Raw genomic sequence first — 20,289 nt, 5'->3', positions numbered from 1 at the left:
AGTGTCAGCGTGTCCCTGTCCTGTCCCCCCAAGTGTCAGAGTGTCCCTGTCCTGTCCCCCAAGTGTCAGCGTGTCCCTGTCCTGTCCCCCCAAGTGTCAGCGTGTCCCTGTCCTGTCCCCCCAAGTGTCAGCTCGTCCCTGTCCTGTCCCCCAAGTGTCAGCGTGTCCCTGTCCTGTCCCCCAAGTTTCAGCGTGTCCCTGTCCTGTTCCCCCAAGTGTCAGCGTGTCCCTGTCCTGTCCCCCCAAGTGTCAGCGTGTCCCTGTCCTGTCCCCCCAAGTGTCAGCGTGTCCCTGTCCTGTCCCCCCAAGTGTCAGCGTGTCCCTGTCCTGTCCCCCCAAGTGTCAGCGTGTCACTGTCCTGTCCCCCCAAGTGTCAGCGTGTCCCTGTCCTGTCCCCCCAAGTGTCAGCGTGTCCCTGTCCTGTCCCCCAAGTGTCAGCGTGTCCCTGTCCTGTCCCCCAAGTGTCAGCGTGTCCCTGTCCTGTCCCCCAAGTGTCAGCGTGTCCCTGTCCTGTCCCGCCAAGTGTCAGCGTGTCCATGTCCTGTCCCCCAAGTGTCAGCGTGTCCCTATCCTGTCCCCCAAGTGTCAGCGTGTCCCTGTCCTGTCCCCCAAGTGTCAGCGTGTCCCTGTCCTGTCCTGTCCCCCAAGTGTCAGCGTGTCCCTGTCCTGTCTCCCCAAGTGTCAGCGTGTCCCTGTCCTGTCCCCCAAGTGTCAGCGTGTCCCTGTCCTGTCCCCCCAAGTTTCAGCGTGTCCCTGTCCTGTCCCCCAAGTGTCAGCGTGTCCCTGTCCTGTCCCCCAAGTGTCAGCGTGTCCCTGTCCTGTCCCCCAAGTTTCAGCGTGTCCCTGTCCTGTCCCCCCAAGTGTCAGCGTGTCCCTGTCCTGTCCCCCCAAGTGTCAGCGTGTCCCTGTCCTGTCCCCCCAAGTGTCAGCGGGTCCCTGTCCTGTCCCCCCAAGTGTCAGCGTGTCCCTGTCCTGTCCCCCCAAGTGTCAGCTCGTCCCTGTCCTGTCCCCCAAGTGTCAGCGTGTCCCTGTCCTGTCCCCCAAGTTTCAGCGTGTCCCTGTCCTGTCCCCCCAAGTGTCAGCGTGTCCCTGTCCTGTCCCCCCAAGTGTCAGCGTGTCCCTGTCCTGTCCCCCCAAGTGTCAGCGTGTCCCTGTCCTGTCCCCCCAAGTGTCAGCTCGTCCCAGTCCTGTCCCCCAAGTGTCAGCGTGTCCCTGTCCTGTCCCCCCAAGTGTCAGCATGTCCCTGTCCTGTCCCCCAAGTGTCAGCGTGTCCCTGTCCTGTCCCCCCATGTGTCAGCGTGTCCCTGTCCTGTCCCCAAGTGTCAGCGTGTCCCTGTCCTGTCCCCCAAGTGTCAGCGTGTCCCTGTCCTGTCCCCCCAAGTGTCAGCGTGTCCCTGTCCTGTCCCCCAAGTGTCAGCGTGTCCCTGTCCTGTCCCCCAAGTGTCAACATGTCCCTGTCCTGTCCCCCAAGTGTCAGCGTGTCCCTGTCCTGTCCCCCAAGTGTCAGCGTGTCCCTGTCCTGTCCCCCAAGTGTCAGCGTGTCCCTGTCCTGTCCCACCCAAGTGTCAGCGTGTCCCTGTCCTGTCCCCCCAAGTGTCAGCGTGTCCCTGTCCTGTCCCCCCAAGTGTCAGCGTGTCCCTGTCCTGTCCCCCCAAGTGTCAGCGTGTCCCTGTCCTGTCCCCCAAGTGTCGGCGTGTCCCTGTCCTGTCCCCCAAGTGTCGGCGTGTCCCTGTCCTGTCCCCCAAGTGTCAGCGTGTCCCTGTCCTGTCCCCCAAGTGTCAGCGTGTCCCTGTCCTGTCCCCCAAGTGTCAGCGTGTCCCTGTCCTGTCCCCCAAGTGTCAGCGTGTCCCTGTCCTGTCCCCCCAAGTGTCAGCGTGTCCCTGTCCTGTCCCCTCAAGTGTCAGCGTGTCCCTGTCCTGTCCCCCCAAGTGTCAGCGTGTCCCTGTCCCCCAAGTGTCAGCGTGTCCCTGTCCTGTCCCCCAAGTGTCAGCGTGTCCCTGTCCTGTCCCCCCCAAGTGTCAGCGTGTCCCTGTCCTGTCCCCCAAGTGTCAGCGTGTCCCTGTCCTGTCCCCAAGTGTCAGCGTGTCCCTGTCCTGTCCCCCAGGTGTCAGCGTGTCCCTGTCCTGTCCCCCCCAAGTGTCAGCGTGTCCCTGTCCTGTCCCCCCAAGTGTCAGCGTGTCCCTGTCCTGCCCCCAAGTGTCAGCGTGTCCCTGTCCTGCCCCCAAGTGTCAGCGTGTCCCTGTCCTGTCCCCCAAGTGTCAGCGTGTCCCTGTCCTGTCCCCCCAAGTGTCAGCGTGTCCCTGTCCTGTCCCTCAAGTGTCAGCGTGTCCCTGTCCTGTCCCCCCAAGTGTCAGCGTGTCCCTGTCCTGTCCCCCAAGTGTCAGCGTGTCCCTGTCCTGTCCCCCCAAGTGTCAGCGTGTCCCTGTCCTGTCCCGCCAAGTGTCAGCGTGTCCCTGTCCTGTCCCCCAAGTTTCAGCGTGTCCCTGTCCTGTCCCCCCAAGTGTCAGCGTGTCCCTGTCCTGTCCCCCCAAGTGTCAGCGTGTCCCTGTCCTGTCCCCCAAGTGTCAGCGGGTCCCTGTCCTGTCCCCCCAAGTGTCAGCGTGTCCCTGTCCTGTCCCCCCAAGTGTCAGCTCGTCCCTGTCCTGTCCCCCAAGTGTCAGCGTGTCCCTGTCCTTTCCCCCCAAGTGTCAGCGTGTCCCTGTCCTGTCCCCCAAGTTTCAGCGTGTCCCTGTCCTGTCCCCCCAAGTGTCAGCGTGTCCCTGTCCTGTCCCCCCAAGTGTCAGCGTGTCCCTGTCCTGTCCCCCCAAGTGTCAGCGTGTCCCTGTCCTGTCCCCCCAAGTGTCAGCGTGTCCCTGTCCTGTCCCCCCAAGTGTCAGCGTGTCCCTGTCCTGTCCCCCCAAGTGTCAGCGTGTCCCTGTCCTGTCCCCCCAAGTGTCAGCTCGTCCCAGTCCTGTCCCCCAAGTGTCAGCGTGTCCCTGTCCTGTCCCCCCAAGTGTCAGCATGTCCCTGTCCTGTCCCCCAAGTGTCAGCGTGTCCCTGTCCTGTCCCCCCATGTGTCAGCGTGTCCCTGTCCTGTCCCCCAAGTGTCAGCGTGTCCCTGTCCTGTCCCCCAAGTGTCAGCGTGTCCCTGTCCTGTCCCCAAGTGTCAGCGTGTCCCTGTCCTGTCCCCAAGTGTCAGCGTGTCCCTGTCCTGTCCCCCCAAGTGTCAGCGTGTCCCTGTCCTGTCCCCCAAGTGTCAGCGTGTCCCTGTCCTGTCCCCCCAAGTGTCAGCGTGTCCCTGTCCTGTCCCCCAAGTGTCAGCGTGTCCCTGTCCTTTCCCCCCAAGTGTCAGCGTGTCCCTGTCCTGTCCCCCAAGTTTCAGCGTGTCCCTGTCCTGTCCCCCCAAGTGTCAGCGTGTCCCTGTCCTGTCCCCCCAAGTGTCAGCGTGTCCCTGTCCTGTCCCCCCAAGTGTCAGCGTGTCCCTGTCCTGTCCCCCCAAGTGTCAGCGTGTCCCTGTCCTGTCCCCCCAAGTGTCAGCGTGTCCCTGTCCTGTCCCCCCAAGTGTCAGCTCGTCCCAGTCCTGTCCCCCAAGTGTCAGCGTGTCCCTGTCCTGTCCCCCCAAGTGTCAGCATGTCCCTGTCCTGTCCCCCAAGTGTCAGCGTGTCCCTGTCCTGTCCCCCCATGTGTCAGCGTGTCCCTGTCCTGTCCCCCAAGTGTCAGCGTGTCCCTGTCCTGTCCCCCAAGTGTCAGCGTGTCCCTGTCCTGTCCCCAAGTGTCAGCGTGTCCCTGTCCTGTCCCCAAGTGTCAGCGTGTCCCTGTCCTGTCCCCCCAAGTGTCAGCGTGTCCCTGTCCTGTCCCCCAAGTGTCAGCGTGTCCCTGTCCTGTCCCCCCAAGTGTCAGCGTGTCCCTGTCCTGTCCCCCAAGTGTCAACGTGTCCCTGTCCTGTCCCCCAAGTGTCAGCGTGTCCCTGTCCTGTCCCCCAAGTGTCAGCGTGTCCCTGTCCTGTCCCCCAAGTGTCAGCGTGTCCCTGTCCTGTCCCACCCAAGTGTCAGCGTGTCCCTGTCCTGTCCCCCCAAGTGTCAGCGTGTCCCTGTCCTGTCCCCCCAAGTGTCAGCGTGTCCCTGTCCTGTCCCCCCAAGTGTCAGCGTGTCCCTGTCCTGTCCCCCAAGTGTCGGCGTGTCCCTGTCCTGTCCCCCAAGTGTCGGCGTGTCCCTGTCCTGTCCCCCCAAGTGTCGGCGTGTCCCTGTCCTGTCCCCCAAGTGTCAGCGTGTCCCTGTCCTGTCCCCCAAGTGTCAGCGTGTCCCTGTCCTGTCCCCCAAGTGTCAGCGTGTCCCTGTCCTGTCCCCCCAAGTGTCAGCGTGTCCCTGTCCTGTCCCCTCAAGTGTCAGCGTGTCCCTGTCCTGTCCCCCCAAGTGTCAGCGTGTCCCTGTCCCCCAAGTGTCAGCGTGTCCCTGTCCTGTCCCCCAAGTGTCAGCGTGTCCCTGTCCTGTCCCCCCGAAGTGTCAGCGTGTCCCTGTCCTGTCCCCCAAGTGTCAGCGTGTCCCTGTCCTGTCCCCAAGTGTCAGCGTGTCCCTGTCCTGTCCCCCAAGTGTCAGCGTGTCCCTGTCCTGTCCCACCCAAGTGTCAGCGTGTCCCTGTCCTGTCCCACCCAAGTGTCAGCGTGTCCCTGTCCTGTCCCCCCAAGTGTCAGCGTGTCCCTGTCCTGCCCCCAAGTGTCAGCGTGTCCCTGTCCTGTCCCCCAAGTGTCAGCGTGTCCCTGTCCTGTCCCCCAAGTGTCAGCGTGTCCCTGTCCTGTCCCTCAAGTGTCAGCGTGTCCCTGTCCTGTCCCCCAAGTGTCAGCGTGTCCCTGTCCTGTCCCCCCAAGTGTCAGCGTGTCCCTGTCCTGTCCCTCAAGTGTCAGCGTGTCCCTGTCCTGTCCCCCCAAGTGTCAGCGTGTCCCTGTCCCCCCAAGTGTCAGCGTGTCCCTGTCCTGTCCCCCCAAGTGTCAGCGTGTCCCTGTCCTGTCCCCCCCAAGTGTCAGCGTGTCCCTGTCCTGTCCCCCAAGTGTCAGCGTGTCCCTGTCCTGTCCCCCAAGTGTCAGCGTGTCCCTGTCCTGTCCCCCAAGTGTCAGCATGTCCCTGTCCTGTCCCCCAAGTGTCAGCGTGTCCCTGTCCTGTCCCCCAAGTGTCAGCGTGTCCTTGTCCTGTCCTCCAAGTGTCAGCATGTCCCTGTCCTGTCCCCCCAAGTGTCAGCGTGTCCTTGTCCTGTCCCCCAAGTGTCAGCGTGTCCCTGTCCTGTCCCCCCAAGTGTCAGCGTGTCCCTGTCCTGTCCCCCCAAGTGTCAGCGTGTCCCTGTCCTGTCCCCCCAAGTGTCAGCGTGTCCCTGTCCTGTCCCCCCAAGTGTCAGCGTGTCCCTGTCCCCCAAGTGTCAGCGTGTCCCTGTCCTGTCCCCCCAAGTGTCAGCGTGTCCCTGTCCTGTCCCCAAGTGTCAGCGTGTCCCTGTCCTGTCCCCCAAGTGTCAGCGTGTCCCTGTCCTGTACCCCAAGTGTTAGCGTGTCCCTGTCCTGTCCCCCCAAGTGTCAGCGTGTCCCTGTCCTGTCCCCCCAAGTGTCAGCGTGTCCCTGTCCTGTACCCCAAGTGTTAGCGTGTCCCTGTCCTGTCCCCCCAAGTGTCAGCGTGTCCCTGTCTTGTCCCCCCCAAGTGTCAGCGTGTCCCTGTCCCCCCAAGTGTCAGCGTGTCCCTGTCCTGTCCCCCCAAGTGTCAGCGTGTCCCTGTCCTGTCCCCCAAGTGTCAGCGTGTCCCTGTCCTGTCCCCCAAGTGTCAGCGTGTCCCTGTCCTGTACCCCAAGTGTTAGCGTGTCCCTGTCCTGTCCCCCAAGTGTCAGCGTGTCCCTGTCCTGTCCCCCCAAGTGTCAGCGTGTCCCTGTCCTGTCCCCCAAGTGTCAGCGTGTCCCTGTCCTGTCCCCCCAAGTGTCAGCGTGTCCCTGTCCTGTCCCGCCAAGTGTCAGCGTGTCCCTGTCCTGTCCCCCAAGTGTCAGCGTGTCCCTGTCCTGTCCCCCCAAGTTTCAGCGTGTCCCTGTCCTGTCCCCCAAGTGTCAGCGTGTCCCTGTCCTGTCCCCCAAGTGTCAGCGTGTCCCTGTCCTGTCCCCCAAGTTTCAGCGTGTCCCTGTCCTGTCCCCCCAAGTGTCAGCGTGTCCCTGTCCTGTCCCCCCAAGTGTCAGCGTGTCCCTGTCCTGTCCCCCCAAGTGTCAGCGTGTCCCTGTCCTGTCCCCCCAAGTGTCAGCGTGTCCCTGTCCTGTCCCCCCAAGTGTCAGCTCGTCCCTGTCCTGTCCCCCAAGTGTCAGCGTGTCCCTGTCCTGTCCCCCCCAAGTGTCAGCGTGTCCCTGTCCTGTCCCCCCAAGTGTCAGCGTGTCCCTGTCCTGTCCCCCCAAGTGTCAGCGTGTCCCTGTCCTGTCCCTCCAAGTGTCAGCGTGTCCCTGTCCTGTCCCCCCAAGTGTCAGCGTGTCCCTGTCCTGTCCCCCCAAGTGTCAGCGTGTCCCTGTCCTGTCCCCCCAAGTGTCAGCTCGTCCCTGTCCTGTCCCCCCAAGTGTCAGCGTGTCCCTGTCCTGTCCCCCCAACTGTCAGCTCGTCCCTGTCCTGTCCCCCCAAGTGTCAGCTCGTCCCAGTCCTGTCCCCCAAGTGTCAGCGTGTCCCTGTCCTGTCCCCCCAAGTGTCAGCATGTCCCTGTCCTGTCCCCCAAGTGTCAGCGTGTCCCTGTCCTGTCCCCCCATGTGTCAGCGTGTCCCTGTCCTGTCCCCAAGTGTCAGCGTGTCCCTGTCCTGTCCCCCAAGTGTCAGCGTGTCCCTGTCCTGTCCCACCCAAGTGTCAGCGTGTCCCTGTCCTGTCCCCCAAGTGTCAGCGTGTCCCTGTCCTGTCCCCCCATGTGTCAGCGTGTCCCTGTCCTGTCCCCAAGTGTCAGCGTGTCCCTGTCCTGTCCCCCCAAGTGTCAGCGTGTCCCTGTCCTGTCCCACCCAAGTGTCAGCGTGTCCCTGTCCTGTCCCCCAAGTGTCAGCGTGTCCCTATCCTGTCCCCCCAAGTGTCAGCGTGTCCCTGTCCTGTCCCCCAAGTGTCAGCGTGTCCCTGTCCTGTCCCCCAAGTGTCAGCGTGTCCCTGTCCTGTCCCCCCAAGTGTCAGCGTGTCCCTGTCCTTTCCCCCAAGTGTCGGCGTGTCCCTGTCCTGTCCCCCAAGTGTCGGCGTGTCCCTGTCCTGTCCCCCCAAGTGTCGGCGTGTCCCTGTCCTGTCCCCCAAGTGTCAGCGTGTCCCTGTCCTGTCCCCCAAGTGTCAGCGTGTCCCTGTCCTGTCCCCCAAGTGTCAGCGTGTCCCTGTCCTGTCCCCCAAGTGTCAGCGTGTCCCTGTCCTGTCCCCCCAAGTGTCAGCGTGTCCCTGTCCTGTCCCCTCAAGTGTCAGCGTGTCCCTGTCCTGTCCCCCAAGTGTCAGCATGTCCCTGTCCTGTCCCCCAAGTGTCAGCGTGTCCCTGTCCTGTCCCCCAAGTGTCAGCGTGTCCCTGTCCTGTCCCCCAAGTGTCAGCGTGTCCCTGTCCTGTCCCCCCAAGTGTCAGCGTGTCCCTGTCCTGTCCCCCCAAGTGTCAGCGTGTCCCTGTCCCCCAAGTGTCAGCGTGTCCCTGTCCTGTCCCCCAAGTGTCAGCGTGTCCCTGTCCTGTCCCCCCCAAGTGTCAGCGTGTCCCTGTCCTGTCCCCCAAGTGTCAGCGTGTCCCTGTCCTGTCCCCAAGTGTCAGCGTGTCCCTGTCCTGTCCCCCAAGTGTCAGCGTGTCCCTGTCCTGTCCCACCCAAGTGTCAGCGTGTCCCTGTCCTGTCCCACCCAAGTGTCAGCGTGTCCCTGTCCTGTCCCCCCAAGTGTCAGCGTGTCCCTGTCCTGTCCCCCAAGTGTCAGCGTGTCCCTGTCCTGCCCCCAAGTGTCAGCGTGTCCCTGTCCTGTCCCCCAAGTGTCAGCGTGTCCCTGTCCTGTCCCCCAAGTGTCAGCGTGTCCCTGTCCTGTCCCTCAAGTGTCAGCGTGTCCTGTCCCCCAAGTGTCAGCGTGTCCCTGTCCTGTCCCCCAAGTGTCAGCGTGTCCCTGTCCTGTCCCCCCAAGTGTCAGCGCGTCCCTGTCCTGCCCCCAAGTGTCAGCGTGTCCCTGTCCTGTCCCCCCAAGTGTCAACTTGTCCCTGTCCTGTCCCCCCCAAGTGTCAGCGTGTCCCTGTCCTGTCCCCCCAAGTGTCAGCGTGTCCCTGTCCCCCCCAAGTATCAGCGTGTCCCTGTCCTGTCCCCCCAAGTGTCAGCGTGTCCCTGTCCTGTCCCCCCAAGTGTCAGCGTGTCCCTGTCCTGTCCCCCAAGTGTCAGCGTGTCCCTGTCCTGTCCCCCCAAGTGTCAGCGTGTCCCTGTCCTGTCCCCCAAGTGTCAGCGTGTCCCTGTCCTGTCCCCCAAGTGTCAGCGTGTCCCTGTCCTGTCCCCCAAGTGTCAGCGTGTCCCTGTCCTGTCCCCCCAAGTGTCAGCGTGTCCCTGTCCTGTCCCCCCAAGTGTCAGCGTGTCCCTGTCCCCCAAGTGTCAGCGTGTCCCTGTCCTGTCCCCCAAGTGTCAGCGTGTCCCTGTCCTGTCCCCCCCAAGTGTCAGCGTGTCCCTGTCCTGTCCCCCAAGTGTCAGCGTGTCCCTGTCCTGTCCCCAAGTGTCAGCGTGTCCCTGTCCTGTCCCCCAAGTGTCAGCGTGTCCCTGTCCTGTCCCACCCAAGTGTCAGCGTGTCCCTGTCCTGTCCCACCCAAGTGTCAGCGTGTCCCTGTCCTGTCCCCCCAAGTGTCAGCGTGTCCCTGTCCTGCCCCCAAGTGTCAGCGTGTCCCTGTCCTGTCCCCCAAGTGTCAGCGTGTCCCTGTCCTGTCCCCCAAGTGTCAGCGTGTCCCTGTCCTGTCCCTCAAGTGTCAGCGTGTCCTGTCCCCCAAGTGTCAGCGTGTCCCTGTCCTGTCCCCCAAGTGTCAGCGTGTCCCTGTCCTGTCCCCCCAAGTGTCAGCGCGTCCCTGTCCTGCCCCCAAGTGTCAGCGTGTCCCTGTCCTGTCCCCCCAAGTGTCAACTTGTCCCTGTCCTGTCCCCCCCAAGTGTCAGCGTGTCCCTGTCCTGTCCCCCCAAGTGTCAGCGTGTCCCTGTCCCCCCCAAGTATCAGCGTGTCCCTGTCCTGTCCCCCCAAGTGTCAGCGTGTCCCTGTCCTGTCCCCCCAAGTGTCAGCGTGTCCCTGTCCTGTCCCCAAGTGTCAGCGTGTCCCTGTCCTGTCCCCCAAGTGTCAGCGTGTCCCTGTCCTGTCCCCCCAAGTGTCAGCGCGTCCCTGTCCTGCCCCCAAGTGTCAGCGTGTCCCTGTCCTGTCCCCCCAAGTGTCAACTTGTCCCTGTCCTGTCCCCCCCAAGTGTCAGCGTGTCCCTGTCCTGTCCCCCCAAGTGTCAGCGTGTCCCTGTCCTGTCCCCCAAGTGTCAGCGTGTCCCTGTCCTGTCCCTCAAGTGTCAGCGTGTCCCTGTCCTGTCCCCCAAGTGTCAGCGTGTCCCTGTCCTGTCCCCCCAAGTGTCAGCGTGTCCCTGTCCTGTCCCGCCAAGTGTCAGCGTGTCCCTGTCCTGTCCCCCAAGTGTCAGCGTGTCCCTGTCCTGTCCCCCCAAGTTTCAGCGTGTCCCTGTCCTGTCCCCCAAGTGTCAGCGTGTCCCTGTCCTGTCCCCCAAGTGTCAGCGTGTCCCTGTCCTGTCCCCCAAGTTTCAGCGTGTCCCTGTCCTGTCCCCCCAAGTGTCAGCGTGTCCCTGTCCTGTCCCCCCAAGTGTCAGCGTGTCCCTGTCCTGTCCCCCCAAGTGTCAGCGTGTCCCTGTCCTGTCCCCCCAAGTGTCAGCGTGTCCCTGTCCTGTCCCCCCAAGTGTCAGCTCGTCCCTGTCCTGTCCCCCAAGTGTCAGCGTGTCCCTGTCCTGTCCCCCCCAAGTGTCAGCGTGTCCCTGTCCTGTCCCCCCAAGTGTCAGCGTGTCCCTGTCCTGTCCCCCCAAGTGTCAGCGTGTCCCTGTCCTGTCCCTCCAAGTGTCAGCGTGTCCCTGTCCTGTCCCCCCAAGTGTCAGCGTGTCCCTGTCCTGTCCCCCCAAGTGTCAGCGTGTCCCTGTCCTGTCCCCCCAAGTGTCAGCTCGTCCCTGTCCTGTCCCCCCAAGTGTCAGCGTGTCCCTGTCCTGTCCCCCCAAGTGTCAGCTCGTCCCTGTCCTGTCCCCCCAAGTGTCAGCTCGTCCCACTCCTGTCCCCCAAGTGTCAGCGTGTCCCTGTCCTGTCCCCCCAAGTGTCAGCATGTCCCTGTCCTGTCCCCCAAGTGTCAGCGTGTCCCTGTCCTGTCCCCCCATGTGTCAGCGTGTCCCTGTCCTGTCCCCAAGTGTCAGCGTGTCCCTGTCCTGTCCCCCAAGTGTCAGCGTGTCCCTGTCCTGTCCCCCCAAGTGTCAGCGTGTCCCTGTCCTGTCCCACCCAAGTGTCAGCGTGTCCCTGTCCTGTCCCCCAAGTGTCAGCGTGTCCCTATCCTGTCCCCCCAAGTGTCAGCGTGTCCCTGTCCTGTCCCCCAAGTGTCAGCGTGTCCCTGTCCTGTCCCCCAAGTGTCAGCGTGTCCCTGTCCTGTCCCCCCAAGTGTCAGCGTGTCCCTGTCCTTTCCCCCAAGTGTCGGCGTGTCCCTGTCCTGTCCCCCAAGTGTCGGCGTGTCCCTGTCCTGTCCCCCCAAGTGTCGGCGTGTCCCTGTCCTGTCCCCCAAGTGTCAGCGTGTCCCTGTCCTGTCCCCCAAGTGTCAGCGTGTCCCTGTCCTGTCCCCCAAGTGTCAGCGTGTCCCTGTCCTGTCCCCCAGGTGTCAGCGTGTCCCTGTCCTGTCCCCCCAAGTGTCAGCGTGTCCCTGTCCTGTCCCCTCAAGTGTCAGCGTGTCCCTGTCCTGTCCCCCAAGTGTCAGCATGTCCCTGTCCTGTCCCCCAAGTGTCAGCGTGTCCCTGTCCTGTCCCCCAAGTGTCAGCGTGTCCCTGTCCTGTCCCCCAAGTGTCAGCGTGTCCCTGTCCTGTCCCCCCAAGTGTCAGCGTGTCCCTGTCCTGTCCCCCCAAGTGTCAGCGTGTCCCTGTCCCCCAAGTGTCAGCGTGTCCCTGTCCTGTCCCCCAAGTGTCAGCGTGTCCCTGTCCTGTCCCCCCCAAGTGTCAGCGTGTCCCTGTCCTGTCCCCCAAGTGTCAGCGTGTCCCTGTCCTGTCCCCAAGTGTCAGCGTGTCCCTGTCCTGTCCCCCAAGTGTCAGCGTGTCCCTGTCCTGTCCCACCCAAGTGTCAGCGTGTCCCTGTCCTGTCCCACCCAAGTGTCAGCGTGTCCCTGTCCTGTCCCCCCAAGTGTCAGCGTGTCCCTGTCCTGCCCCCAAGTGTCAGCGTGTCCCTGTCCTGTCCCCCAAGTGTCAGCGTGTCCCTGTCCTGTCCCCCAAGTGTCAGCGTGTCCCTGTCCTGTCCCTCAAGTGTCAGCGTGTCCTGTCCCCCAAGTGTCAGCGTGTCCCTGTCCTGTCCCCCAAGTGTCAGCGTGTCCCTGTCCTGTCCCCCCAAGTGTCAGCGCGTCCCTGTCCTGCCCCCAAGTGTCAGCGTGTCCCTGTCCTGTCCCCCCAAGTGTCAACTTGTCCCTGTCCTGTCCCCCCCAAGTGTCAGCGTGTCCCTGTCCTGTCCCCCCAAGTGTCAGCGTGTCCCTGTCCCCCCCAAGTATCAGCGTGTCCCTGTCCTGTCCCCCCAAGTGTCAGCGTGTCCCCGTCCTGTCCCCCCAAGTGTCAGCGTGTCCCTGTCCTGTCCCCCAAGTGTCAGCGTGTCCCTGTCCTGTCCCCCCAAGTGTCAGCGTGTCCCTGTCCTGTCCCCCAAGTGTCAGCGTGTCCCTGTCCTGTCCCCCAAGTGTCAGCGTGTCCCTGTCCTGTCCCCCAAGTGTCAGCGTGTCCCTGTCCTGTCCCCCCAAGTGTCAGCGTGTCCCTGTCCTGTCCCCCCAAGTGTCAGCGTGTCCCTGTCCCCCAAGTGTCAGCGTGTCCCTGTCCTGTCCCCCAAGTGTCAGCGTGTCCCTGTCCTGTCCCCCCCCAAGTGTCAGCGTGTCCCTGTCCTGTCCCCCAAGTGTCAGCGTGTCCCTGTCCTGTCCCCAAGTGTCAGCGTGTCCCTGTCCTGTCCCCCAAGTGTCAGCGTGTCCCTGTCCTGTCCCACCCAAGTGTCAGCGTGTCCCTGTCCTGTCCCACCCAAGTGTCAGCGTGTCCCTGTCCTGTCCCCCCAAGTGTCAGCGTGTCCCTGTCCTGCCCCCAAGTGTCAGCGTGTCCCTGTCCTGTCCCCCAAGTGTCAGCGTGTCCCTGTCCTGTCCCCCAAGTGTCAGCGTGTCCCTGTCCTGTCCCTCAAGTGTCAGCGTGTCCTGTCCCCCAAGTGTCAGCGTGTCCCTGTCCTGTCCCCCAAGTGTCAGCGTGTCCCTGTCCTGTCCCCCCAAGTGTCAGCGCGTCCCTGTCCTGCCCCCAAGTGTCAGCGTGTCCCTGTCCTGTCCCCCCAAGTGTCAACTTGTCCCTGTCCTGTCCCCCCCAAGTGTCAGCGTGTCCCTGTCCTGTCCCCCCAAGTGTCAGCGTGTCCCTGTCCCCCCCAAGTATCAGCGTGTCCCTGTCCTGTCCCCCCAAGTGTCAGCGTGTCCCTGTCCTGTCCCCCCAAGTGTCAGCGTGTCCCTGTCCTGTCCCCAAGTGTCAGCGTGTCCCTGTCCTGTCCCCCAAGTGTCAGCGTGTCCCTGTCCTGTCCCCCCAAGTGTCAGCGCGTCCCTGTCCTGCCCCCAAGTGTCAGCGTGTCCCTGTCCTGTCCCCCCAAGTGTCAACTTGTCCCTGTCCTGTCCCCCCCAAGTGTCAGCGTGTCCCTGTCCTGTCCCCCCAAGTGTCAGCGTGTCCCTGTCCCCCCCAAGTATCAGCGTGTCCCTGTCCTGTCCCCCCAAGTGTCAGCGTGTCCCTGTCCTGTCCCCCCAAGTGTCAGCGTGTCCCTGTCCTGTCCCCCCAAGTGTCAGCGTGTCCCTGTCCCCCCCAAGTATCAGCGTGTCCCTGTCCTGTCCCCCCAAGTGTCAGCGTGTCCCTGTCCTGTCCCCCCAAGTGTCAGCGTGTCCCTGTCCTGTCCCCCCATGTGTCATCCATTAGGATGTACATACATTTGGGCACATGACCGTCACAAAACATCCTCCTCACATATTATGGGGTTGGGGGGTGGGGGGACGGGACAGACAAGGAACAAGCAGGGAATGCTGGGAGATTTCGGCTCTGAAGGTATAAAACAAGGTATAAAACTTACCGGCACAAGGTATCAGTAAACTCTTTGTACATGTAAAGGGTCTGCAGCAGGGGGTTCAGGCAGCACATCCCCCCAATATTACAGAGACCGACCGCTCCTGAGTGACAGAAGAACAACGTCATTACCTGTCACATAACTTACACTGACAATGATGAGAGTTATGCAGCAATGCATTGTGGGAGATAACGTGATAGAATAGAAAGGAGACACCGAACTATAGAAGCTTCATATATGGAATGTACATCACATCATAACAACTTACCATTCCTATACCTTCCAGAGGAGTAAGACAGACACCGAATAGGGGAATCAGCCGAATCAGACTGCTCGTCCTCTCCATCCAACTGCTGGAGGTCTACATATCCATCCTCATACATCCTGCCCCACAGTCATTGTAACAGCAGCCTGCAACACAGAGCCGAGAAGTAACACTGCCCCCTATGTACAGGAATATAACTGCTATAATACTGCCCCCTATGTACAAGAATATAACTACTATAATACTGCCCCCTATGTACAGGAATATAACTACTATAATACTGCCCCCTATGTACAAGAATATACCTACTATAATACTGCCCCCTATGTACAAGAATATAACTACTATAATACTGCCCCCTATGTACAGGAATATAACTACTATAATACTGCCCCCTATGTACAGGAATATAACTGCTATAATACTGCCCCCTATGTACAGGAATATAACTACTATAATACTGCCCCCTATGTACAGGAATATAACTGCTATAATACTGCCCCCTATGTACAAGAATATAACTACTATAATACTGCCCCCTATGTACAGGAATATAACTACTATAATACTGCCCCCTATGTACAGGAATATAACTACTATAATACTGCCCCCTATGTACAGGAATATAACTGCTATAATACTGCCCCCTATGTACAAGAATATAACTACTATAATACTGCCCCTATGTACAGGAATATAACTTCTATAATACTGCCCCCTATGTACAGGAATATAACTACTATAATACTGCCCCTTATGTACAAGAATATAACTACTATAATACTGCCCCCTATGTACAGGAATATAACTACTATAATACTGCCCCCTATGTACAAGAATATAACTACTATAATACTGCCCCCTATGTACAGGAATATAACTACTATAATACTGCCCCCTATGTACAGGAATATAACTACTATAATACTGCCCCCTATGTACAGGAATATAACTACTATAATACTGCCCCTTATGTACAGGAATATAACTACTATAATACTGCCCCCTATGTACAGGAATATAACTACTATAATACTGCCCCCTATGTACAGGAATATAACTACTATAATACTGCCCCCTATGTACAGGAATATAACTACTATAATACTGCCCCCTATGTACAGGAATATAACTACTATAATACTGCCCCTTATGTACAGGAATATAACTACTATAATACTGCCCCCTATGTACAGGAATATAACTACTATAATACTGCCCCCTATGTACAGGAATATAACTACTATAATACTGCCCCCTATGTACAGGAATATAACTACTATAATACTGCCCCCTATGTACAGGAATATAACTACTATAATACTGCCCCTTATGTACAGGAATATAACTACTATAATACTGCCCCTATGTACAGGAATATAACTACTATAATACTGCCCCCTATGTACAGGAATATAACTACTATAATACTATCCCCTATGTACAGGAATATAACTACTATAATACTGCCCCCTATGTACAGGAATATAACTACTATAATACTGCCCCCTATGTACAGGGATATAACTACTATAATACTGCCCCCTATGTACAGGAATATAACTACTATAATACTGCCCCCTATGTACAGGAATATAACTACTATAATACTGCCCCCTATGTACAGGAATATAACTACTATAATACTGCCCCCTATGTACAAGAATATAACTACTATAATACTGCCCCCTATGTACAGGAATATAACTACTATAATACTGCCCCCTACGTACAGGAATATAACTACTATAATACTGCCCCCTACGTACAAGAATATAACTACTATAATACTGCCCCCTATGTACTGGAATATAACTACTATAATACTGCCTCCTATGTACAAGAATATAACTACTATAATACTGCCCCCTATGTACAAGAATATAACTACTATAATACTGCCCCCTATGTACAGGAATATAACTACTATAATACTGCCCCCTATGTACAGGAATATAACTACTATAATACTGCCCCCTATGTACAGGAATATAACTACTATAATACTGCCCCCTATGTACAGGAATATAACTACTATAATACTGCCCCCTATGTACAGGAATATAACTACTATAATACTGCCCCCTATGTACAGGAATATAACTACTATAATACTGCCCCTATGTACAGGAATATAACTACTATAATACTGCCCCCTATGTACTGGAATATAACTACTATAATACTGCCTCCTATGTACAAGAATATAACTACTATAATACTGCCCCCTATGTACAAGAATATAACTACTATAATACTGCCCCCTATGTACAGGAATATAACTACTATAATACTGCCCCCTATGTACAGGAATATAACTACTATAATACTGCCCCCTATGTACAGGAATATAACTACTATAATACTGCCCCCTATGTACAGGAATATAACTACTATAATACTGCCCCCTATGTACAGGAATATAACTACTATAATACTGCCCCTATGTACAGGAATATAACTACTATAATACTGCCCCCTATGTACAGGATATAACTACTATAATACTGCCCCCTATGTACAGGAATATAACTACTATAATACTGCCCCCTATGTACAGGAATATAACTACTATAATACTGCCCCCTATGTACAGGAATATAACTACTATAATACTGCCCCCTATGTACAGGAATATAACTACTATAATACTATCCCTATGTACAAGAATATAACTACTATAATACTGCCCCCTATGTACAAGAATATAACTACTAGAATACTGCCCCTATGTACAAGAATATAACTACTATAATACTGTCCCCTATGTACAGGAATATAACTACTATAATACTGCCCCCTATGTACAGGAATATAACTACTATAATACTGCCCCCTATGTACAAGAATATAACTACTATAATACTGCCTCCTATGTACAGGAATATCACTACTATAATACTGCCTCCTATGTACAGGAATATAACTACTATAATACTGCCCCCGATATACAGGAATATAACTACTATAATACTGCCCTCTATGTACAGGAATATCACTACTATAATACTGCCTCCTATGTACAGGAATATAACTACTATAATACTGCCCCCTATATACAGGAATATAACTACTATAATACTGCCCCTATGTACAGGGATATAACTACTATAATACTGCCTCCTATGTACAGGAATATAACTACTATAATACTGCCTCCTATGTACAAGAATATAACTACTATAATACTGCCCCCTATGTACAGGAATATAACTACTATAATACTGACCTCTATGTACAGGAATATTACTACTATAATACTGCCCCCTATGTACAGGAATATAACTACTATAATACTGCCCCCTATGTACAAGAATATAACTACTATAATACTGCCCCCTATGTACAAGAATATAACTACTATAATACCGCCCCCTATGTACAAGAATATAACTACTATAATACTGCCCCTATGTACAGGAATATAACTACTATAATACTGCCCCCTATGTACAGGAATATAACTACTATAATACTGCCCCCTATGTACAGGAATATAACTACTATAATACTGCCCCCTATGTACAGGAATATAACTACTATAATACTGCCCCCTATGTACAAGAATATAACTACTATAATACTGCCCCCTATGTACAGGAATATAACTACTATAATACTGCCCCCTATGTACAGGAATATAACTACTATAATACTGCCCCCTGTGTACAGGGATATAACTACTATAATACTGCCCCCTATGTACAGGAATATAACTACTATAATACTGCCCCCTATGTACAGGAATATAACTGCTATAATACTGCCCCCTATGTACAGGAATATAACTACTATAATACTGCCCCTATGTACAAGGATATAACTACTATAATACTGCCCCCTATGTACAGGAATATAACTACTATAATACTGCCCCCTATGTACAGGAATATAACTACTATAATACTGCCCCCTATGTACAGGAATATAACTACTATAATACTGCCCCCTATGTACAAGAATATAACTACTATAATACTGCCCCCTATGTACAAGAATATAACTACTATAATACTGCCCCCTATGTACAGGAATATAACTACTATAATACTGCCCCCTATGTACAAGAATATAACTACTATAATACTGCCCCCTATGTACAAGAATATAACTACTATAATACTGCCCCCTATGTACAGGAATATAACTACTATAATACTGCCCCCTATGTACAAGAATATAACTACTATAATACTGCCCCCTATGTACAAGAATATACTACTATAATACTGCCCCCTATGTACAGGAATATAACTACTATAATACTGCCCCTATGTACAAGAATATAACTACTATAATACTGCCCCCTATGTACAAGAATATAACTACTATAATACTGCCCCCTATGTACAGGAATATAACTACTATAATACTGCCCCCTATGTACAAGAATATAACTACTATAATACTGCTCCCTATGTACAGGAATATAACTACTATAATACTGCCCCCTATGTACAGGAATATAACTACTATAATACTGCCCCCTATGTACAAGAATATAACTACTATAATACTGCCCCCTATGTACAAGAATATAACTACTATAATACTGCCCCCTATGTACAGGAATATAACTACTATAATACTGCCCCCTATGTACAGGAATATAACTGCTATAATACTGTCCTCTATGTACAGGAATATAACTACTATAATACTGCCCCCTATGTACAAGAATATAACTACTATAATACTGCCCCCTATGTACAAGAATATAACTACTATAATACTGCCCCCTATGTACAGGAATATAACTACTATAATACTGCTCCCTATGTACAAGAATATAACTACTATAATACTGCCCTCTATGTACAAGAATATAACTACTATAATACTGCCCCCTATGTACAGGAATATAACTACTATAATACTGCCCCCTATGTACAGGAATATAACTGCTATAATACTGCCCCCTATGTACAGGAATATAACTGCTATAATACTGCCCCCTATGTACAGGAATATAACTACTATAATACTGCCCCCTATGTACAGGAATATAACTGCTATAATACTGCCCCCTATGTACAGGAATATAACTACTATAATACTGCCCCCTATGTACAAGAATATAACTACTATAATACTGCCCCCTATGTACAGGGATATAACTACTATAATACTGCCCCCTATGTACAGGAATATAACTACTATAATACTGCCCCCTATGTACAGGAATATAACTGCTATAATACTGCCCCCTATGTACAGGAATATAACTGCTATAATACTGCCCCCTATGTACAGGAATATAACTACTATAATACTGCCCCCTATGTACAAGAATATAACTACTATAATACTGCTCCCTATGTACAGGAATATAACTACTATAATACTGCCCCCTATGTACAGGAATATAACTACTATAATACTGCCCCCTATGTACAAGAATATAACTACTATAATACTGCCCCCTATGTACAAGAATATAACTACTATAATACTGCCCCCTATGTACAGGAATATAACTACTATAATACTGCCCCCTATGTACAGGAATATAACTACTATAATACTGTCCTCTATGTACAGGAATATAACTACTATAATACTGCCCCCTATGTACAAGAATATAACTACTATAATACTGCCCCCTATGTACAAGAATATAACTACTTTAATACTGCCCCCTATGTACAGGAATATAACTACTATAATACTGCTCCCTATGTACAGGAATATAACTACTATAATACTGCCCCCTATGTACAAGAATATAACTACTATAATACTGCCCCCTATGTACAAGAATATAACTACTATAATACTGCCCCCTATGTACAGGAATATAACTACTATAATACTGCCCCCTATGTACAGGAATATAACTGCTATAATACTGCCCCCTATGTACAGGAATATAACTGCTATAATACTGCCCCCTATGTACAGGAATATAACTACTATAATACTGCCCCCTATGTACAGGAATATAACTGCTATAATACTGCCCCCTATGTACAGGAATATAACTACTATAATACTGCCCCCTATGTACAAGAATATAACTACTATAATACTGCCCCCTATGTACAGGGATATAACTACTATAATACTGCCCCCTATGTACAGGAATATAACTACTATAATACTGCCCCCTATGTACAGGAATATAACTGCTATAATACTGCCCCCTATGTACAGGAATATAACTGCTATAATACTGCCCCCTATGTACAGGAATATAACTACTATAATACTGCCCCCTATGTACAAGAATATAACTACTATAATACTGCTCCCTATGTACAGGAATATAACTACTATAATACTGCCCCCTATGTACAGGAATATAACTACTATAATACTGCCCCCTATGTACAGGAATATAACTACTATAATACTGCCCCCTATGTACAAGAATATAACTACTATAATACTGCCCCCTATGTACAGGGATATAACTACTATAATACTGCCCCCTATGTACAAGAATATAACTACTATAATACTGCCCCTATGTACAAGAATATAACTACTATAATACTGCCCCCTATGTACAAGAATATAACTACTATAATACTGCCCCCTATGTACAAGAATATAACTACTATAATACTGCCCCCTATGTACAGGGATATAACTACTATAATACTGCCCCCTATGTACAGGAATATAACTACTATAATACTGCCCCCTATGTACAAGAATATAACTACTATAATACTGCCCCCTATGTACAAGAATATAACTACTATAATACTGCCCCTATGTACAAGAATATAACTACTATAATACTGCCCCCTATGTACAGGAAT

The 20,289-nt window shown here is 53.8% G+C and overlaps 1 protein-coding gene across 2 annotated transcripts in view; it reads right to left on the bottom strand.

The window, feature by feature from the left end:
• Positions 1–13,741, bottom strand: part of USP18 (ubiquitin specific peptidase 18) — a 39,741-nt gene extending 26,000 nt beyond the window's left edge. Inside the window, exons 1-2 of one of the 2 annotated variants that reach the window (XM_072144875.1) lie at positions 13,526–13,741; positions 13,264–13,360 (exon numbers count right to left, since the gene is read on the bottom strand). In XM_072144875.1, coding sequence (XP_072000976.1) covers positions 13,264–13,360; positions 13,526–13,640 — 212 coding nt within the window. In that variant the 5' untranslated portion in view covers positions 13,641–13,741. The remainder of the gene's footprint in view (positions 1–13,263; positions 13,361–13,525) is intronic. The other variant, XM_072144874.1, reaches the window with a different exon arrangement.
• Between the last annotated feature and the right edge of the window lie 6,548 nt (positions 13,742–20,289).

The sequence above is a fragment of the Engystomops pustulosus genome, chromosome 4 (assembly GCF_040894005.1).
Source record: "Engystomops pustulosus chromosome 4, aEngPut4.maternal, whole genome shotgun sequence".
Lineage (NCBI taxonomy): Eukaryota > Metazoa > Chordata > Amphibia > Anura > Leptodactylidae > Engystomops > Engystomops pustulosus.
Note: the sequence above shows the minus strand (reverse complement) of the source record. Positions and strands in the feature narration are given on the sequence as shown.